Here is a 16,949-nt window from a genome sequence, read left to right on the forward strand (position 1 = left end):
TTTAACCCAAACTGTCAAAAGCTGTGGTGCTGAAGGGCTCAATTAGTTAGGCTTCATATAGCTGGAAGGTAGGAGTTGGCAGGGTGAGGAAGACGCGAATGAGAGACCCATATTAGTTTAATGCAGCCTTGCATTAAGTTTCAAAATTATTTTAGTTATATATGTACCTGTTTGACTTCTTTTCATTTTAGTTACTTGTGGCCATTGTAGTCTGACTGTTTTAGTAGATCAGGTATGCCCAGAAAAAGTGAGATTTTGTGTTTTCATTTCCTTTTGTCCTGTTCTGTCTTACTGTTTGATGGCCTTTTGTGCATCTGTGACTTCATGTCCATTCCATTGGTAATGTTACAGTAAAGTTGGAAGACAGTGCCTGTAAGAAAAACAAGGAATTGAAAAAACCAAAAGTTAGCATATTTGTAAAGCTCTTGCTACGTTTGATTTGCTTAGTATCTTAAATAACAATGCTTTTCTAAATTAGACTGACATTTGTGTGTGTTGTAAAGAGGACTATAATGGGAGAGTTGGGTCTTGATTCAGAATGTTTTCTATTAATTTTTTACTAAGTTTTACCATTTTGATGCCTGTAAATGTCATTATTTGCTGGCTAGTTTAGGTAGCATTTACATGAAAGTTTTATCAGTGAACTTCATATACTAGAAGTATTATGTTGTTCATATTAAAAAAAATATAGGAAAAATCTGTTGTGGGTGGTAACAGAATCTTTCCCCAACGCATTTCTATGCTGGAAGCATCTTAGAACAATCATTTTCTATCCATTTACCCAGTATTTTCAGATAATTTTTTACATCTGCTGAAAATCCTGACACCTATGCAGTGTGAAGATGGAATTAGTTGCATTTACCTACGAAAGGTTTTGTTTGTTTGTATCAGAGTTTACAGAACCTCTCACTGTGTGCCTCCCAAAATGGAAAACAATTCTTCCCAAATCCACAGAATCTGACACAGATAAATCAGTAAGTGTGGCAAGCTTTAAAGCTGAGGGACTTGCTGCCATTTCCCAGTGTAAGGGCTAAATCTGAATTCTAACTGTCAGCCGGCGTTGGATAAATGTTACTTAATGCTGGAAAGGGAATCTTGTTCCTTAGGTGTCTGGTCTTAATGAAAAGTTTGAGCTAAATTGCACTTGAGAAATTCACTGTAAGTAAGGGCAAGCCAGATGCTTGATCGCATTTTATTATTAAATTGTATTCTTTTAATTTTTTTTTAAGTGTTTTTAAGTGTTTTTAAGTGTTTTAAATTCCCTTTCTGCGTCACTTTCCACAACTGATGATGGGAATAGCTGAGAGAGACAAAATACTCTCAGTTCATAATGACAACATTTTAATGCTTTTCTTTCTCATACGCTCATAGAACTAACGGTTTTTCTGTTACTTATTCTGAGCTGTGAATAAATGACACTGAGCAGAGAGCAGACAATATATTTTTTTTTTTTTTGTGGAAAGCAAAAAGCAACAATTGAAGATAGTTCCAGAACTGGTGAGAGAGCAGAATGTTACTGAAACACTCAAGAGCATTTCTCTAGAAGTGAATGCTTGGAGAAGAAAATACTGCCCTAAATGGTAGAAGGGAGAGTTAAGATTACAGTTGCAGCATGGATGCCTTAATTTTCTGTTAAGTGCATTGAATTTGCTGCTAGTCTTTTGCTATTTTGAGTAGCAGCCTTTCAGCCAGCTTATTCTGTAGTTGCACTGGACCAGTGTTCTCAAATGGTGCCCTGTGAATCACTGGAATTGGCAGCGCACTCGCTGGTGATCCACAGAGAGCCTCTGAGCTGGCGGGTGCTGGCTCCAGATCCCTGTCCTCGTGTCTCCCTGATCTGAAACAGTGAGTGAAGAAGGCAGCTTGTGCTATTGGTGCCCACAGGCAAAGGAGTCTATCTGCTGAGCTCCTGTTCACTCAGTGGAAGAGTTTGAGAACCCTGGTGTTGAGCATTTGAGTTGCTTATGTTTTGACTGTGTTGCTGCTCCTTAATCATGCATGTTGCCCCTCCATTTCTGTGCAGATTGCAGCCCCGCTCCGGAAGAATCTGCGCCAGGTATGTGCATTCATGGCTTCTGCTTCTTCTGAAAATTCCAAGTTTTTTGTTCAGGTCGACTGTTTTCAAATGTCAGTGTTCTGCGATATCACATGACTTACCGAAACGTATTGAGAAGTTATTTCCTATATAATAGTTCAAGCATGTATCTGGTAACTTCTCAGGTGTGGGAGAACACTTGTTTGGTTTGGAGAAACCAAAGTGACCACTGACTACTGTAGGTGACAGTGACTTTCCAAATAACACTAAAGTCTATGGGAGTCTGCCTTTCGTGACCTTTCAGTCATGTCCTTTTGTACGTGCAACGGAACTCGCCTTTCTGAATGAGATCTCAAACAGAACACGGAGCAGTCAACAAGGCTGGTGGAAAATCTGTGTTGGGTGTATACAGCGAGCAGTACTGGGCACTGCAAATCTAATGTGTCAGAATACAGAATTTGGAAGACTTTCCTAGTCTTCTGTTCTCTCCCCTTGTACTTTTACACTCTGGTGTTACCTTTCCGAAGTCTCCCTTCAGGATGGCTGTAATCTTTTCCATTTGAGAGCAGGTTAATCTCAACACTGTGGTGGCTCGTTCTTGGTCCTGTTACACTGTGGTCTAGTGAAATACACAGGGTTTAGTGAAATACATGAAAAGTAGAGCCCCTGTGCAGGTAGGATTTGCATCTTCAGAGAACCTAATGGTGTTCTTCCCAGCTCTCCACCTTGTTTCCTTCTATCACTGGGAAAGCGCTTTTAATGAATAAAATTCATTTTGCACAAAGTTGGAGTTGCTGGAGCATCTCTGTAGTCCTTGCAAGCTATGAATGAATATTGTTTTAGTTATTTTAAAGATTGGAGTAATTAAAAGCAATCAGGTTACCCCACTAGGCACCCAGATGCACCCCAACTGCATCTTGAGCAGAAATGGCTGAGGCAGCAGTGCAGTAAAGTACTTAATTAGACATTGGTGTCTAATGTACAATGCAGAACATCTAAAGCAAATGACAAGTTTCCTGTAGGTTTATTCAGTGTCAGTCTTTAGACAGAGTAACTTTCTATCGTGAAGCAGAAGCCTCTGAGTAGGAAGTGGGATTTGTGTCCAAGATGAGTCAACGGCTATTTTGGGCTAGGTTGTGATTTTAAATGTATAGCAACTCACTGAATCTTCACTGTCTCAGGCCCTTTGCCAAATCGTTCTCCCTCTGGATCTGCGCATTGGAGTCTATAACTAGTTTTAAAATGCTCTTGTCATCTCGCAGAACATAAAAGCTGTGCTCAGAGTGGATTTCACATAAAAATTACTGCCTTCTGGTGTGTAAAGGTGCCATTGACTGATTGGATAGAAGATATTCTTGCAGAATTAAGATTTTGTTAGGTAAATTATGAGCAGTAGACAGAAGGATCGGGAAGTCCTGGTGAACACTTTCAACTTTATTTGAACTCTGTCAGTGAAATATTTTGACCTCGTTTGAACCTGTCATTCCTTTTGTTGTTGTTTACTTTTAAGGACAACTGCCATTGATCAAACAGTTAAAAGCAGCATATGTCTGTGAAGCAGGTTGTGAAAAATATTTAGGATTTTGCTAATTATCAAGGGGCTTTTTCTTTCATGGCCAGTGTCTAAAGCCAAGAAGACAACGCAGCAGAGAGGATTTTTTTGCTTATTACCCTAGATGAGCTGTTGCATTGTATGTGAGTTCTGGGAGAAGAAAACATCTAAAGATTGCTTTATTTTCAGGCATGCTGGTGTACCACCAGTGTGGTTTGTGATTACCAGAGATAAATTTATCTTCCAAATGAGGTACTGCCAAGCACACTGCAGTCTCTACTGAGTTAACAACTGCATTCATGTATGTATGTGAAATACTGGTGTGCTAGAAGATATCCTCAGTTCTTTCTGTCGATTTATGGAAAAACGCTTAAATGTATTAAGAGAAGTGCTCTGTTGCTATCATCTGTATTTTGCTTTTTGGTCATTTACAGACCCATGTCAAGGCAGCAATTTTATTTTGAGAGAAAAATACTTAATGGGATGTAAAAGAAAAGCTGTAGTTCCTTGGCTTTTCTTCTGATGTTCCTTATGTTCTTTGTGGCAATGGAACAGAGCCAAATAACTTCCCCTTTGTGAGGTTTATAGATTATCTATCTACCACATGGAACAAAAGCAAAAAGGATACTTCTGTTAATCTTGTCAGCTAAGCTTCTTGTAGCTGACTTCCAGAGTTCCCTGTGTGGCTGATTATCAAAGAAACATTTATTGTTGCTAGCTCTTCAGTCCTGCAATTGAGTCAAAATCACAGTTTCCTTTCAAAGGCTTGAACTGACCCTGTTCATGTGGGCTTTGAGCTGCATGATGCCATGACTGTACAGCCAGCCAGTCTGGGGTCACTTGTCTTGTGGTTGTGGTGCTTTTTATCTACAAAAATGCATTGTCTTTCCCTGTAAAAAGAGAAGTTTTCTTCTCTTTCAATGTTCTGTACATTAAAGAGAGTGATTTTTTTTCTGTTCTGCTTTCTCCTAACATTGCAGAGAAAATGGTTTTTGGTACAGGATCTGAGTAATATTTCATACAGTCCTGGAAATGGTTTTTAAAAATTGGTGAGAAAAAAGATGAAAGAAGGAGAGAAAAGACACTGAGCCTATGGAATATGTTAAGATAGAGCAATTTCTTTAGGCAGAAAGAATGATAAAATGTTTGGGGTACTAAAACAGAACTTTGGGAATTTAATTGTATTTCTTCACTTCCTGTGTAGGACCTTGAGCAGAGTCACTCTGGGACATAGTTCATGTGTTTCAGTCAAAGTCAAACTCCTGATACCTTCAAGGGTTTGGCTAGCTCTCATCTACATCGCTAGACTTAGTGTTTCTTGCTAGCTTGATGTAGACTTTCAAAGCTACTTAGCAGACATGAGCATGTGAAAGAGTACCTTCGCCTCTTTTATTTTTGACTCCTGCAAATGGAAAAAAAGCATTACCTAACTGAGGATGAGTATTTTTAAGATGGTGAGGCATTGAACGATACACCCAATTCCACAAAAGGCAGAGGTGTTTGTGAGAAATCTCATTCACAGAGATGGCTAAAGAGGTGTTCCCTATGCATCTAGTTATGCAGTGGGCTCCATATTGACTGTCCCTGTGTGCACTGTGAAAGGGTGTGTTTGAATGTGTACACAAAGTTATATGCACAAGAGTGTGCTCGTCTTTCTGGTAAGGCTTTCTAAATCAGCCATTGTATGACTTGTTCCGTGGCACAAACTGGGGAGCTGTTACATGGCTGGGAAAGACTTAACAGCCTCAGACAGTCAAATTCCCCATGTTTTCCTCGTGCAATAACCACTCTGTATTGATAACAAGCAGGGAGTAGCTGGCCAGCCAAAATGAAACGAGCATTGCATGTGGATTATCAACAACCTTAACTTGCTACAGTAACTTGCTCCTTAACATACATTTGTTTGTTTCAGATAAAGTACTTACTTAAAGTGCTGTTAATTATTTCTTTCAACCAGGCGAGTGGAGCGAAGCCCTTTATCCTTTGCTGACGACTCTCACGGACTGCGTGGCCATGATGAGTGACAAGGCCAAGAAAGCCATGGTCTTCTTGTTAATGCAGGACAGTGCCCCAACGATAGGGCTGTGTCTGAGTCTTCAGTATCGCAGGGATGTTGTCTTCTGCCAAACTGTAAGCAAGCAAATTTGCAGGGTTTGATTGCACTGGGATGTGCATTGGGTATTTGTGAAATATGAAAGCTGGCTTTTTTCAGAATTTTACATGTCTGCTGTCCTCTCAAGTTTAACAGTGTGATCTTCTCCTGCAGACTGTGCTGTGCTGTTCTTATTGGTCACTTCATGCACTCAACAAGATAAATGTTAATTAAATGTTTCCTGGGATATACATTTCTGATTTCAAAACAAATTGTGCCAGTGATAGTGACAATAGTTATTTTTAGCATAAGAAAAAACAACAAGTCCAACCTCACTCAGGGAGAGAAGCCCAGCCACATCAGGAGGAGCAAGTGCTGAGGTTTCTCTAGAAGTTCTGTTTCTGGGCCTGCTGAGGTCTCTTTTGAGTCAACCATTGACTAGCAGGTGTCTGCACTAAGAACTTTCCACATCCCTTCTGCCCACTGCACCTTCTTAGGGTGCATACTTCCCTGTGCAATTAGAATCTCTTTCCTTTATTTCAAGGAAGCTTTTCTCTTGAATGTTATTTGTTAGGGTTGTTGCTGTCTCATAACATAGTATTCCAAAGAGATACATTCAGAGATGTTTTTTCACATACAAAACTTCAGAATGCAGCTGATTTTTTGATTTGATGCTTTGAATATGTTTACCAATCATCAGTTCATCATAAATAGAACTTTAGGCTCATCTCTTCTGTTTAGCTCTGTAACTTATACACCTGCATACCTAGTATCTGGCAGTCACCCTGGAACTTCCTTTGTTGACAGAAAAGCTGGTACTAGTGTGATATCTTAATACTGATTTTAGGATGAGGTCAGCACTGGGGCCTTGTCCAGAATACCTCATAACTGGAGGATTTTGAATCTTTGCATAATGAAAACAGACACTGTGTTTTTAAGCTTTTTAAAAATATTAATTTTAAAAAAATCTTTTATTCACGCTATCAAAATTCATAGCTTAGAACTAGTTTTGCTTTTCCATCTGTAACTAACACAATTTGTAAGTTGTAGATTCTAACAGCAGTGGTCACGTCAAGAAAAGCGGATAGATGCAAGATCAATGACAGTCTGCCTTGGGAGAACATGTGAGATGAAGGCAGTATGCTCTAAATCAGATGTTAGAAGTGTTTTGAGTTTTGTTGGTTGGTTGTCTCTCTTTAGCTGCAAGTGGGGAAAAAAAAAAAAAGTTACTGAGCATCAGTCTAACAGATTTTATAGCACCTCAGTCTTACATGCTCTGTTGTTTCCATTTGGAGCTGAAGAACCTTTTGTTTTTGTGTTTTCTCTCCCACAGCTGACAGCTCTCATATGTGGTTTCATTATCAAGCTGAGGAACTGCCTGCATGATGATGGATTTCTAAGACAGCTCTACACCATTGGCTTGCTGGCGCAGTTTGAGAGCCTGCTGAGTACTTACGGTAAAAGCACAGGGCATGCAGGAGACAGGAGCTGTTGAATCACCAAATCCTGCTTTAAATTGGCTACGGCAGACCACAAGTGTTTGGTACAGTCTACAGCTCAGCTACAAAATGTTTTCCAAAATTGAAATGCAAAACCAGGTTATAAATGGAGTGCTTAATTCACTAACAACTCTGAATTCACTTTAAATTACTTCTGAAAACATACAAATAAACTTGTCTTGTGATATAATAGAAACACAGAATAGAATGGTTTGAGTTGGAAGGGAGCTTTAAGATCATCTAGTTCCAACCCCCGTGCAATAGGCAGGGACACCTCCTTCTAGACCAGTTTGCTCAAAGCCTCATCCAGCCTGGAAACAAGAAGGATAAAGCTTTAAAAAAAAAAAAAAAAAAAAAAAAAAAAAAAAAAAGCTATCAGTTTGATTTCTCTTTGTTTCTTCAAAAAGACTGTTATGTTTGTTTTTGCAACAAAGAAATCGAGTAATATTGCAATAAGTTGAGAGAAACTATACCTGAAATATGCCTCCTCAATTTTCTTCACCTATCATAATCCTACAGTACAAAGTGAGATTGGAGAGAGAATACAAAAAGGAAAAATCCTTTGCTAGTATTGTACTTGTGTCAGAATAGCCATCTGGATGCCAGTTAGGGAGCACTGTACTGAAAAAATCTGGACTATGTTGTAAGATTCTGCAGTACAATATGCCAAAACCTGTTTTTGACAGTGCAGAGAAGGCACTTACCAGCATCACCTAAATTGGAAAATGAGAGTACAATCTACATGAAATCCAGTAGTCTGGACTGTGCTGGATGATTGGTGTTTTCTAATATTGCTAAACTGATGAAGTTGATCATGATGTTGTCTGCAGGCTGTAGGTCAAGGTGGGCTGGGCTGCCTTGCATCTTTATCCACAGAACTTCTTCATGAGATTGATGACCTATAGCCCAAATCAAATCAATAAAGGGAAGTTGCACATAACTGCTAATGATTACAATTCACTTCTTCCTCCTTGTTTTAGGTGAGGAGCTGGCAATGCTGGAGGACATGAGTTTGGGAATCATGGACTTGAGGAATGTAACCTTTAAAGTAACTCAGGCAACATCAAATACATCTACTGACATGCTGCCAGTCATCACTGGGAATCGGTGAGCAAAAGGGAGGAGAGCAGGAAGTGGGGTGGGAGAATGGAGAAGCGATGATGCTGCACTTAAAATTCAAGTGAATTATGAGCTTTGTACTGTGCTGCTGTTTCCTCTCAGAACTTTAGAGAATTATTAGGTAGCTAACTAGCTCATTTTTTACTGGTGTTTAATTTTACAGAGAGCTAAGCTGAAAAGGAATATATAGCAAAGCTCAAACCGTGACAGTATTTTTATGAGTCAGTATTATCCCAACCTAGCTTTCCATAATCACAAGCCAGTATTATTCAGTCTTCTCTTATGTACTTGTGCTGTTTGTAAATTTCAGACTGATTTTTTGATGCTGTTCTCCTTGTCTGAAATTCACTGATGTTGATGTTGAAGTTTTTACAGTGCTTTACCATATGCCGTTGACCATTAGCATCAGGCAGCTGCTGGCTGCTGTGTATTTATGATCAATTTCTTAGCTAGCAGAGACAAACTGAATTTAACTTATAGTTGCTGACTTGATGGTCTGTGCTCTTACCCAGAGGGAGCCAGTTCACAGGTAGGTAAGAGGGGGTGGAAGGACAGAGCGCTCACAGAAGTCAGTGTTTTAGTTTCAAATCTGACTTCTGGAGGAGATAAGGCTTTCTTGGTCAGTGTGGTGTACCAAGTTCCATTGAAGATTTGCACAACTTTGTCCACATCTGAAATACAGCTACAACTCTTGAGAGTAAGGATCCGTAGAGGAATTTAATTAAGTTCAGATTCACATGCAATAAAAAGTGTGCTAGCTAAAGGAGGGCTGCAGTGCAGTTGTGTACATGACAGAATTTGCTGAGACCTTTGGGAATGGCTGAGAGCTGACAGAAAATCCCTCTCAAAGAAAATCTTTAATTAAAACCTGCTGTCAGCCATAGGATGCAAATCAAGAGGAAAACAGTCTTCACTACACTCAGGGCTGATAATGTTGCTGTAGAGATTTTACCTTAGAATGAGAACAAAAATTCATGCTTATTTATTTTGGTGCAAACGGTTTGGAGCTTTACATTTAGAAATGAAAACAGGCTTTTTACTTTCAGTCACAGCATGATTTGTACTTCTATCCAAGGTATGTGTGGGACATACCAATTTTGATTGCCCTATGTACTTCTCAGAGCTCCTTTGCTATACTTGAGTGTACATGCTGGCAGTGTGTTGTGAGCAGAAAAATTATTATAGGAAAGCTGAACTATAGGGACTTAAGGTCCTGCTGCTGCTAGATTAAACAGCACTCAGATCAGAGTGACTTTTGACCTAGCTACCTGTAACATTTGCAACCACGTGTCAGCCTGTAGCAGATGTAAGGTGGTATGCACTGATGTTATGGGTATTACCTCTCATTTACCATGACGTAAAGCACACACAGGGCTCTTTGCCTTGGCTCAGTAGACCCAAGGTAACCTGCTGACTTGTGAACTTGAGTCATGATGTTCCATATCAGTGCTCATTAGCTCTCTCTTTGGCTTATGCTCTGGTCACTCCTGTCATTGCCTTTGTCCTTTGGCTCTGAAATATCAGCACTACTTACTGTGTCTAAAAACAAATCTTCCTCTGTATATGCATCATCACTAAACATTATCACTTTAAACTCAAATCTACTTTACTCAAGATGGGGTCGTGCCAAAATTTGGCTTTTTTGTCCCTAAGTCACGTTAGAGCAGTAATGTTAATGAGAAGAGCAAAATCAGCTTTTGTCAGAAAATTGACAGATTGGATTGAAATGTCCATGAGAACATAAAATTAGTGTTGTTGTTGCTGGTTTGTATTTGAATAGAAGAACTTTTTGTAACTAGGAGCAAGCTGCAGCAGTTTTTTCAAGTCCTCAGTTTTGACTGATACTGATTTTTCTAATAGTAGGATTGCATTGTGGATGTTAGCCCTCTTCATAGAAATAACACATTCTCAGAATGATGCTTCTGAATCTTCATCTAATATTCTTTCTTTGTTCACAGTGATGGATTTAACGTGAGGATCCCTTTGCCAAGCGCCTTGTTTGATTTGCTGCCGCGAGAGATTCAAAGTGGCATGTTACTGAGGGTTCAGCCTGTGCTCTTCAACGTGGGCATCAATGAGCAGCAAACCCTAGCAGAGAAGTAGGTATTTGTTTCTGCAGCTCAGCCTTGATGACAGTTCTGCAATCTCCTGTTCTGCTGATAGGGTGCCTCTGTGGAGTTACGCTTTTGCATTGCTAACAGTAATTTGTTTTCTCCTCCAATACACAAACCAGGGAGTGTGGAACAAAGCTGACAAACAGAAGGAGGTACTTCTTCATATGGCACATAGCTGTGAAGGTTCTTGTCTCACGGCTTTGTTTCTAATACAGGTTTATGTTTCAAAAGAGAAGATGTATTTAACACAGATGTGCTGCTTCTCACCTCTGTGAGTGGTAGGTCACTGGAGGATGAGATTACTCTGAGTATCATTGTGTTTTTGCCCTGGTGGTTTAGCATTCTTCCCTAGGCTTCCTCTTCTGGAGGAAAGCTGTCAAAATCCAGGGTCTTGGGCTAGATGGACCTTTGTTTTAATGTATTGTTGCATTACTTATATAACACAGCACTGCTTTCATAATGCTGAAAAATGTAGTTGTGTAATATTTCTTGTTAGGGAAACTGTTCTGGAGGAGCCACCAGTGTGCTGAGTTCTAGCTGTATTTTTAAGGAGCATGTTGACAATTGTTTTTATGGAGTGCTCAGTGAAGTCAGGCACAGGCATGTTGTGGCATCAGTGTGCTGTATGATGGTAGACAACTAGAAAACATCAAACTAAGCCATTCCAGCAGATTTTGTTGTCCTCTGTTGCCTATAAAGGGAGTCCAAGTTGACTCCGTAGTTGTAGATACCAGTATGGTGTGCATTCATATTCACGTGCATGTGTGTATATATGTATGTACATATACATAAATATATGTATATAGTTAAGTGATGTGGATCACATCAGTGATGAGTGCTTATTACTTTCACATTTTATCACTCCTGGATCCATATTTCTCATTCACATCTGAAATAGAAGTTCTTGATCCTGTCTTCTGAAGCTACAGTTATTATTTATATATAGTTATTCAAACTTAAAGTTTGAATTTTGGCAAAATGATTTACCACATGGGTTTCTAATTTTGAAAGCAGGATACCAAAGCCCAAGTATTATTTTCTACAACATTTTGTTTCTGCCTTCCTTCCCACATTTCTCCTCACACTTGTATATTTCTTTTTCTGGAGTGAATCACATCAACTCTTTCCTTCTATGCTTTACTCTGCGTTTGAGTGTTAGCACTTTCTTGGGATGAATCTTTAAACAGTTTTCTTGTCATATTGCCAAGTGAAGTTGTCCTGAAGAAAAGGAGAAAAATAAAGTTTACTTAACTTCCCTTCTTCACCTTTTAAAGGTTTGGAGACACCTCACTGCAAGAAGTAATAAACATGGAAAGCTTAGTGCGGTTAAATTCGTATTTTGAGCAGTTCAAGGAAGTTTTGCCCGATGATTGTAAGTATTTGATAATTTAGTTGAACTTCTCAGGCTCATTTTCTTACTTGTTTGTTTTAATTTAGTTCTTTAAGTGTTGTTACACCCATGTCAATAACCCCCAATAAATGATGCAGCGCAGTTTTACTACGTAATAATTTTATTTTAATTTGCAGGTTGAGAAGATTCAAGTGTTTCAAAGTTCAGTCTGAATAACCTTCCTTTCCTTAATCTTCTTTTGAATCTTTTTCCAAGTGGCATTATATATTTTATGAACATAGAGCCATGCAGTGAGATTGCTGCGACAGGTCGTAGCAGCAGCACTTGTGTGTGCAGTTTTTGGTCATGTTCTCTTAGTGACCTGTACAGAGAGCAGCTGCCATTTTTTTGAAGCCTCTTAATCATGTCCTCTCTGCCTATCCTTTGTGCATGTAATTGTCACATCTGCAGCCAACGACAGAGAAGTCGAGCACATGGAAGAGAGACAGTAGCTGCAAGACTGAATGTTACTGGTAATCTAGGAAAATGTCTTGCTTGTTATGTTGGGATTTTTTAGGAAAAGTGGCTCAAGTGTCCCCAGAAACTGTGACAATTGGTTTGTTATCATTAACACCAAACGTCTTATGAACTAATTTCTTGTTCCCCAAATTGCAGTTTTATTGCAGAAACAGAAATGCAGCAACATGCAATGGGATGGTTAGAATGCTATTTGCTGAAGTAGCTTATAACACTTTCAGGCACCCTGCATTATATTTGATGCAGCTGAGAGTCCCCCCCCCTTTCTAGTCACTCACAATTGGGCATGATAGTTTTCACTGAAGTTTTAGCTGCAAAATCTTAAGCTGTATTTTATTATATGGTAGTCTCATATCAGACTGTCTTGTAAACTTCAGATATTCATCCATTTATGTTGATTTTTGTTCTACTGTTTTTCCTGTTCCTTCCTGTCCATAGTCTTCCTTATCTCATACCTTTATTTCAGTCTCTTCCCTCATTCCCAAACCTCATGTTGATGTAGTCATCCGTTAGCTTTTGCCCTTTTCTGTTAACATTTTATTTAATCCTGCAGTATGTTTTCTGTCCTGTCATTTGTTCCTTTTTCTTGTTTTTGAACTCTGTTTTGTCATTATATTTACTTTCCCTTATTTTTAAAGAGCACTGGCTTCACAACTTCAAGCTTCACCAACACTCACTTTTTGTAACAGAAATTTGCCTCAAGTAACTTGAAGTTCTGAATGAAACTAATGTTCAGTGTTGGACGGGTGGCATTAACAGGCACCTTAACAGCAAAACAGAGCAGAACGGTTTTGTGTCCACCCACCTTTTCTCCTTCACTCCAGCTGCCTGTTGTAACACTGAGCTCCCTGCCAATGAGATGAATACCTCTGAGCAGGAAAATCTGCCCTCTGCCAAAATTTTGTTCTGCTTCACTGTTTTTTCCTGAGTAAATGTGGACATGCTGTACCTGGTTTTGCAGTCTAGCTTGGACAAATATTTTGTGGTTATAAATATTAAGAAAAAGTTTTGAGTAGAAGTGTGAAAAAAAATAATGCAAGTGTCCCAGCAGATGTGTTAGAGATGCTCTGTGAAAAACTGAAATGTGGACAAACCTGGAAGTGTGCTTGTCCAAGAAAGGGCTGGGAGTATGTTTTGTGCCTCCTCTGTGGTGATGGTCAGCATGTACAGAGATGTACAAAATACTTCTCCATGAGCCTTTGTCAGGAGAGAATAACTTTTTTTTTTTTTTTTTTTTTTTTTCTTTTCTTTTTAACTGTAAAATAAGTGGTATTATAAACAGCAGTTGTGTAACCTGTGTTATACAGGCAACAGGAAACAAACATACAAACAGATCCTTCTAGGGACAGGCAGCATAGTGATGTATCTGCTGGTATCTTGTAGGTGTTCCCTTCCAGAACAGTACATGAGGAAAGATGTTCCCTGATCCAGTGTCATTTTGTTTTTCTGAAAACGTGTGCCATGAATTCTGAGCACTGCAGAATTTCCAAGAAGTCAGTTACTGTGTAGTGGTTCCCTTTGATCACCTTGTCTCTAGGCATACTCAGGGAGGTGACTTTGGCCCTTTTTGTGTTTATAGACATCAGAGTGTGTTTCTTGTAGCTTTAAAAATGAAGACATGAACAGAAATAAAATGGTATCTTTACAATTTCTGTAGAGACATACATGATTTCCTGTCACATCTGTGGGGTGCAGTGCCAGCAGTTACATGCTTCTATATAGTTCTGAGCATGTCAAAGCAAGTACATCTTTGCAAACAAGATACTATACCAATCTTATTCCCTTCGTTCCCTCTGTTACTGTATTGCTGTATCGCATTCTGAACCCCTGAAATTTTAAATGACATGAATATATATTTCCAGTAGAGTTTTATTAAACTTGAATTTGTTTTTCAGTGGTATCGTGTAATTAAGAATTAAAGTTAGTTGTGAGCTTTGCTAGTTTGAAGAAAATGTGACTGTATTTCCAATGGGCATATAGGAGTACATTTCATGCAACTGATCTTTGTGAAAGTGTTGAATACAACTAAAAAAAGTGGACTTGGTTTTGTTTGTATTGTAGGTCTACCTCGATCTCGTAGTCAGACGTGCCTGCCTGAACTGTTAAGGTTTCTGGGACAAAATGTACACGCAAGGAAAAATAAGAATGTTGATATCCTTTGGCAAGCTGCTGAGGTATTTAGTAATCTGAGTATTTCTGTATAGTTCAGTTGATTTTCTGTATACATGCATAGCTTCCACTTTTTATCACTGATATATTCAGATTTCTTCACTTGCATGCATTAGCTTGGAAATGTTGTCTGGCTGAACCTCCTCCAGAATTCAGCCACAGAGAAGTAAAGAAAAGGATTTTTTTGCACATCAGTATTTTCTCTACAACTCAAGTAACAAAATACTGCTGTACCACAGATGACAATTTTTTACATCAGAGTCTACACAGGATTTATATCTCTTCAAGGAGGAGAAATACAGGTCTGTTGTGTTCTCTGGGAGAAGGTAATGCACGAGGAAAGAATGATCAATTGTGTATCCCGTTTCTAGATATGCCGCAGACTAAATGGCGTTCGGTTTACAAGCTGTAAAAGTGCCAAGGATAGGACTGCTATGTCGGTCACCCTAGAGCAGTGTTTGATCCTACAGCATGAACATGGAATGGCTCCACAGGTCTTCACTCAGGCTCTCGAGTGTATGAGGAGGTAAGAGTTTTACTGTGTCACTTAGGCCTAAGTAAGGAACCATGCAAACTGCAGAGGAGAGGTGGTCTCTGTTTCTATCAAAAGAAACAAGAAGTAAAACAAAGCCAAAAAAGCTGCAAAACTGGTTGCGAGGATTCATCCCTTGCTTGCATGTGTCTTAAAGAGTTCCACTGTTGAAGCTGGTCCTTATTGGGTTTGCATCAGGTGAGTTTTAGTTTTCAGTAGTGAACTGGAAGTTTTCAGAGAAGCATATGAAAATAAATTTGCAATCCATGCTGAGCTTTACTGAACAGGAAACTGGTGCTTCTTTGAAAGTTGTCTGATGATGAGGTTGCTGCTCTCATAGCACTGGGTTTCTTAGTTGTAGATCAGGCATCAGCTGTCTCTGATTTCTCAGAGATGCATGTTGTTCTTTGAAACACAGACTCCTGCAGTTTGCACTGGTTTGACACATGTATTCTTCAGCAGTGAAACACTTTGCTCACCGGGCAAAACGTCAGTATGAGTGTTTCACAGTGCAGCAATCAAATTTCATCACAGCGTGTCAGTGTGCTGTTGTCCTACCAGTATAATGATGTTCTGTATTCTGAAGCAGCAGAGATGTTTGCAGAATTCAATACTGTACTAAAAAAATCTGTTTACTGTTGTTCAATGCCTTGTTTCAAGCACTGCTGGAAAACTCCGTAACTCACATACCAAAAGAAAGGATAAGAAATCTAGCTTTAGTCTTTATCAATGTAGTTCAACAATGCTGTTCAGTCCTGTTTTTCAACATTCACTCTTACTGAATGTACTGTACTGTGTGTCTTCTCACCAAATTCTCTAGAGTGTTCAATTCTCTTATCCTTTCTGTATGTTTTTGCTGTTTGACCCTTTCTTACTCTTTGGGTACTGAGAAAGAAAATGTCTCACACAATAGCACTCGCAGCCTCTTACACTAAAAACTTGTTTTTCGTTTCAATGTCCAACTGGACGTCACTGGGCCTTTTTATGTTCACTTTTTGTTGGACTGTTACAAAATTAATACCGTATGTGAAAACTGTGCATCCAGAGTTTGGTTAAAACTTGACATTCGAAGCAAAGACAGCTCAGAATAGCTTGTGAGGGAGAAGTTATTGACTTAAAAACAGAGCCGAGTGACTCTCAAATACCTTATTGTTTAAACTGTGCAACTTGTTGGTGTAGACATCTGAAAGAAAAGAGCTTGGTTGTGCAGTTTTAACAAAGCTATTTGCTTAGTAAGAATAAAAACTGAACAAGTATAATACTAGGGATCTTGCTATTTTCTTTATGTTAGTTAACGAGTTAATATTTTTAATGCAGTCAGGGTCACAGTACAGGCAGAGATTAATAACAACATTGTGTTGGGCCTCTGTACCATCAGTTTAATTTATTACCATATCAGATAAAACACTGACATAAGAAACAAATTGCTTTGTGTTGACCTACATCAAGTATTGAAAGTGGGCCAATTTAATCAAAACCTTTGGCTAGCATGTTCCAGCAACATCAGAAACTTGCTCTAACAGATGAAAGATGTGGTTTGCTCTTCTTCTGTTAGATTGTTGAAAAAGAGGGATTATGCAGAATAAATGCTGACTAATCCTAATGGAATACTAAGGCAAGATGGGTTTTCATCAGGTTTATCCCTGTCTCATTGCTTTTTAGGGTAGGATGTTTTTTTAAATATGTTCTCCAATCCTATTTGAGACCAATGGCAAAAATTTAAAAAGCTTAAATAGAGGGATAGGGTTATGGAACAAATATAGAGTATTGCAAGTTGGAAGGGACCCACGTGGGTCATTGAGTCCAACTCTTGGCTCAATATATACTCCACCCAAGTCCAACTCCACCCCAAACCATCTTGACCTGGACAGGATGACCTGACCTGGATGCCCGATGTAGGAAATGGAAGAGTTACAGATTACTTCTAGAGCATGTAAAAATACCTTTTTTTCATTTAACCTGGACCTTAT

General features: G+C 39.0%; 1 protein-coding gene across 8 annotated transcripts in view; it reads left to right on the forward strand.

Moving 5' to 3' along the window:
- The window catches only part of INPP4A (inositol polyphosphate-4-phosphatase type I A), a gene marked incomplete at both ends in the record, with an annotated part of 42,939 nt that overhangs the window by 20,998 nt on the left and 4,992 nt on the right, over positions 1 to 16,949 (forward strand). For 7 of the 8 annotated variants that reach the window (XM_079549328.1, XM_079549324.1, XM_079549329.1 and 4 more), the window contains 8 exons: positions 2,024 to 2,056; positions 5,545 to 5,717; positions 7,013 to 7,136; positions 8,159 to 8,285; positions 10,256 to 10,396; positions 11,686 to 11,783; positions 14,340 to 14,452; positions 14,819 to 14,973. In XM_079549328.1, the coding sequence (XP_079405454.1) occupies positions 2,024 to 2,056; positions 5,545 to 5,717; positions 7,013 to 7,136; positions 8,159 to 8,285; positions 10,256 to 10,396; positions 11,686 to 11,783; positions 14,340 to 14,452; positions 14,819 to 14,973 (964 nt within the window). The remainder of the gene's footprint in view (positions 1 to 2,023; positions 2,057 to 5,544; positions 5,718 to 7,012; positions 7,137 to 8,158; positions 8,286 to 10,255; positions 10,397 to 11,685; positions 11,784 to 14,339; positions 14,453 to 14,818; positions 14,974 to 16,949) is intronic. The other variant, XM_079549331.1, reaches the window with a different exon arrangement.

This window comes from Tetrao urogallus (assembly GCF_951394365.1).
Source record: "Tetrao urogallus genome assembly, chromosome: 1".
Classification (NCBI taxonomy): domain Eukaryota; kingdom Metazoa; phylum Chordata; class Aves; order Galliformes; family Phasianidae; genus Tetrao; species Tetrao urogallus.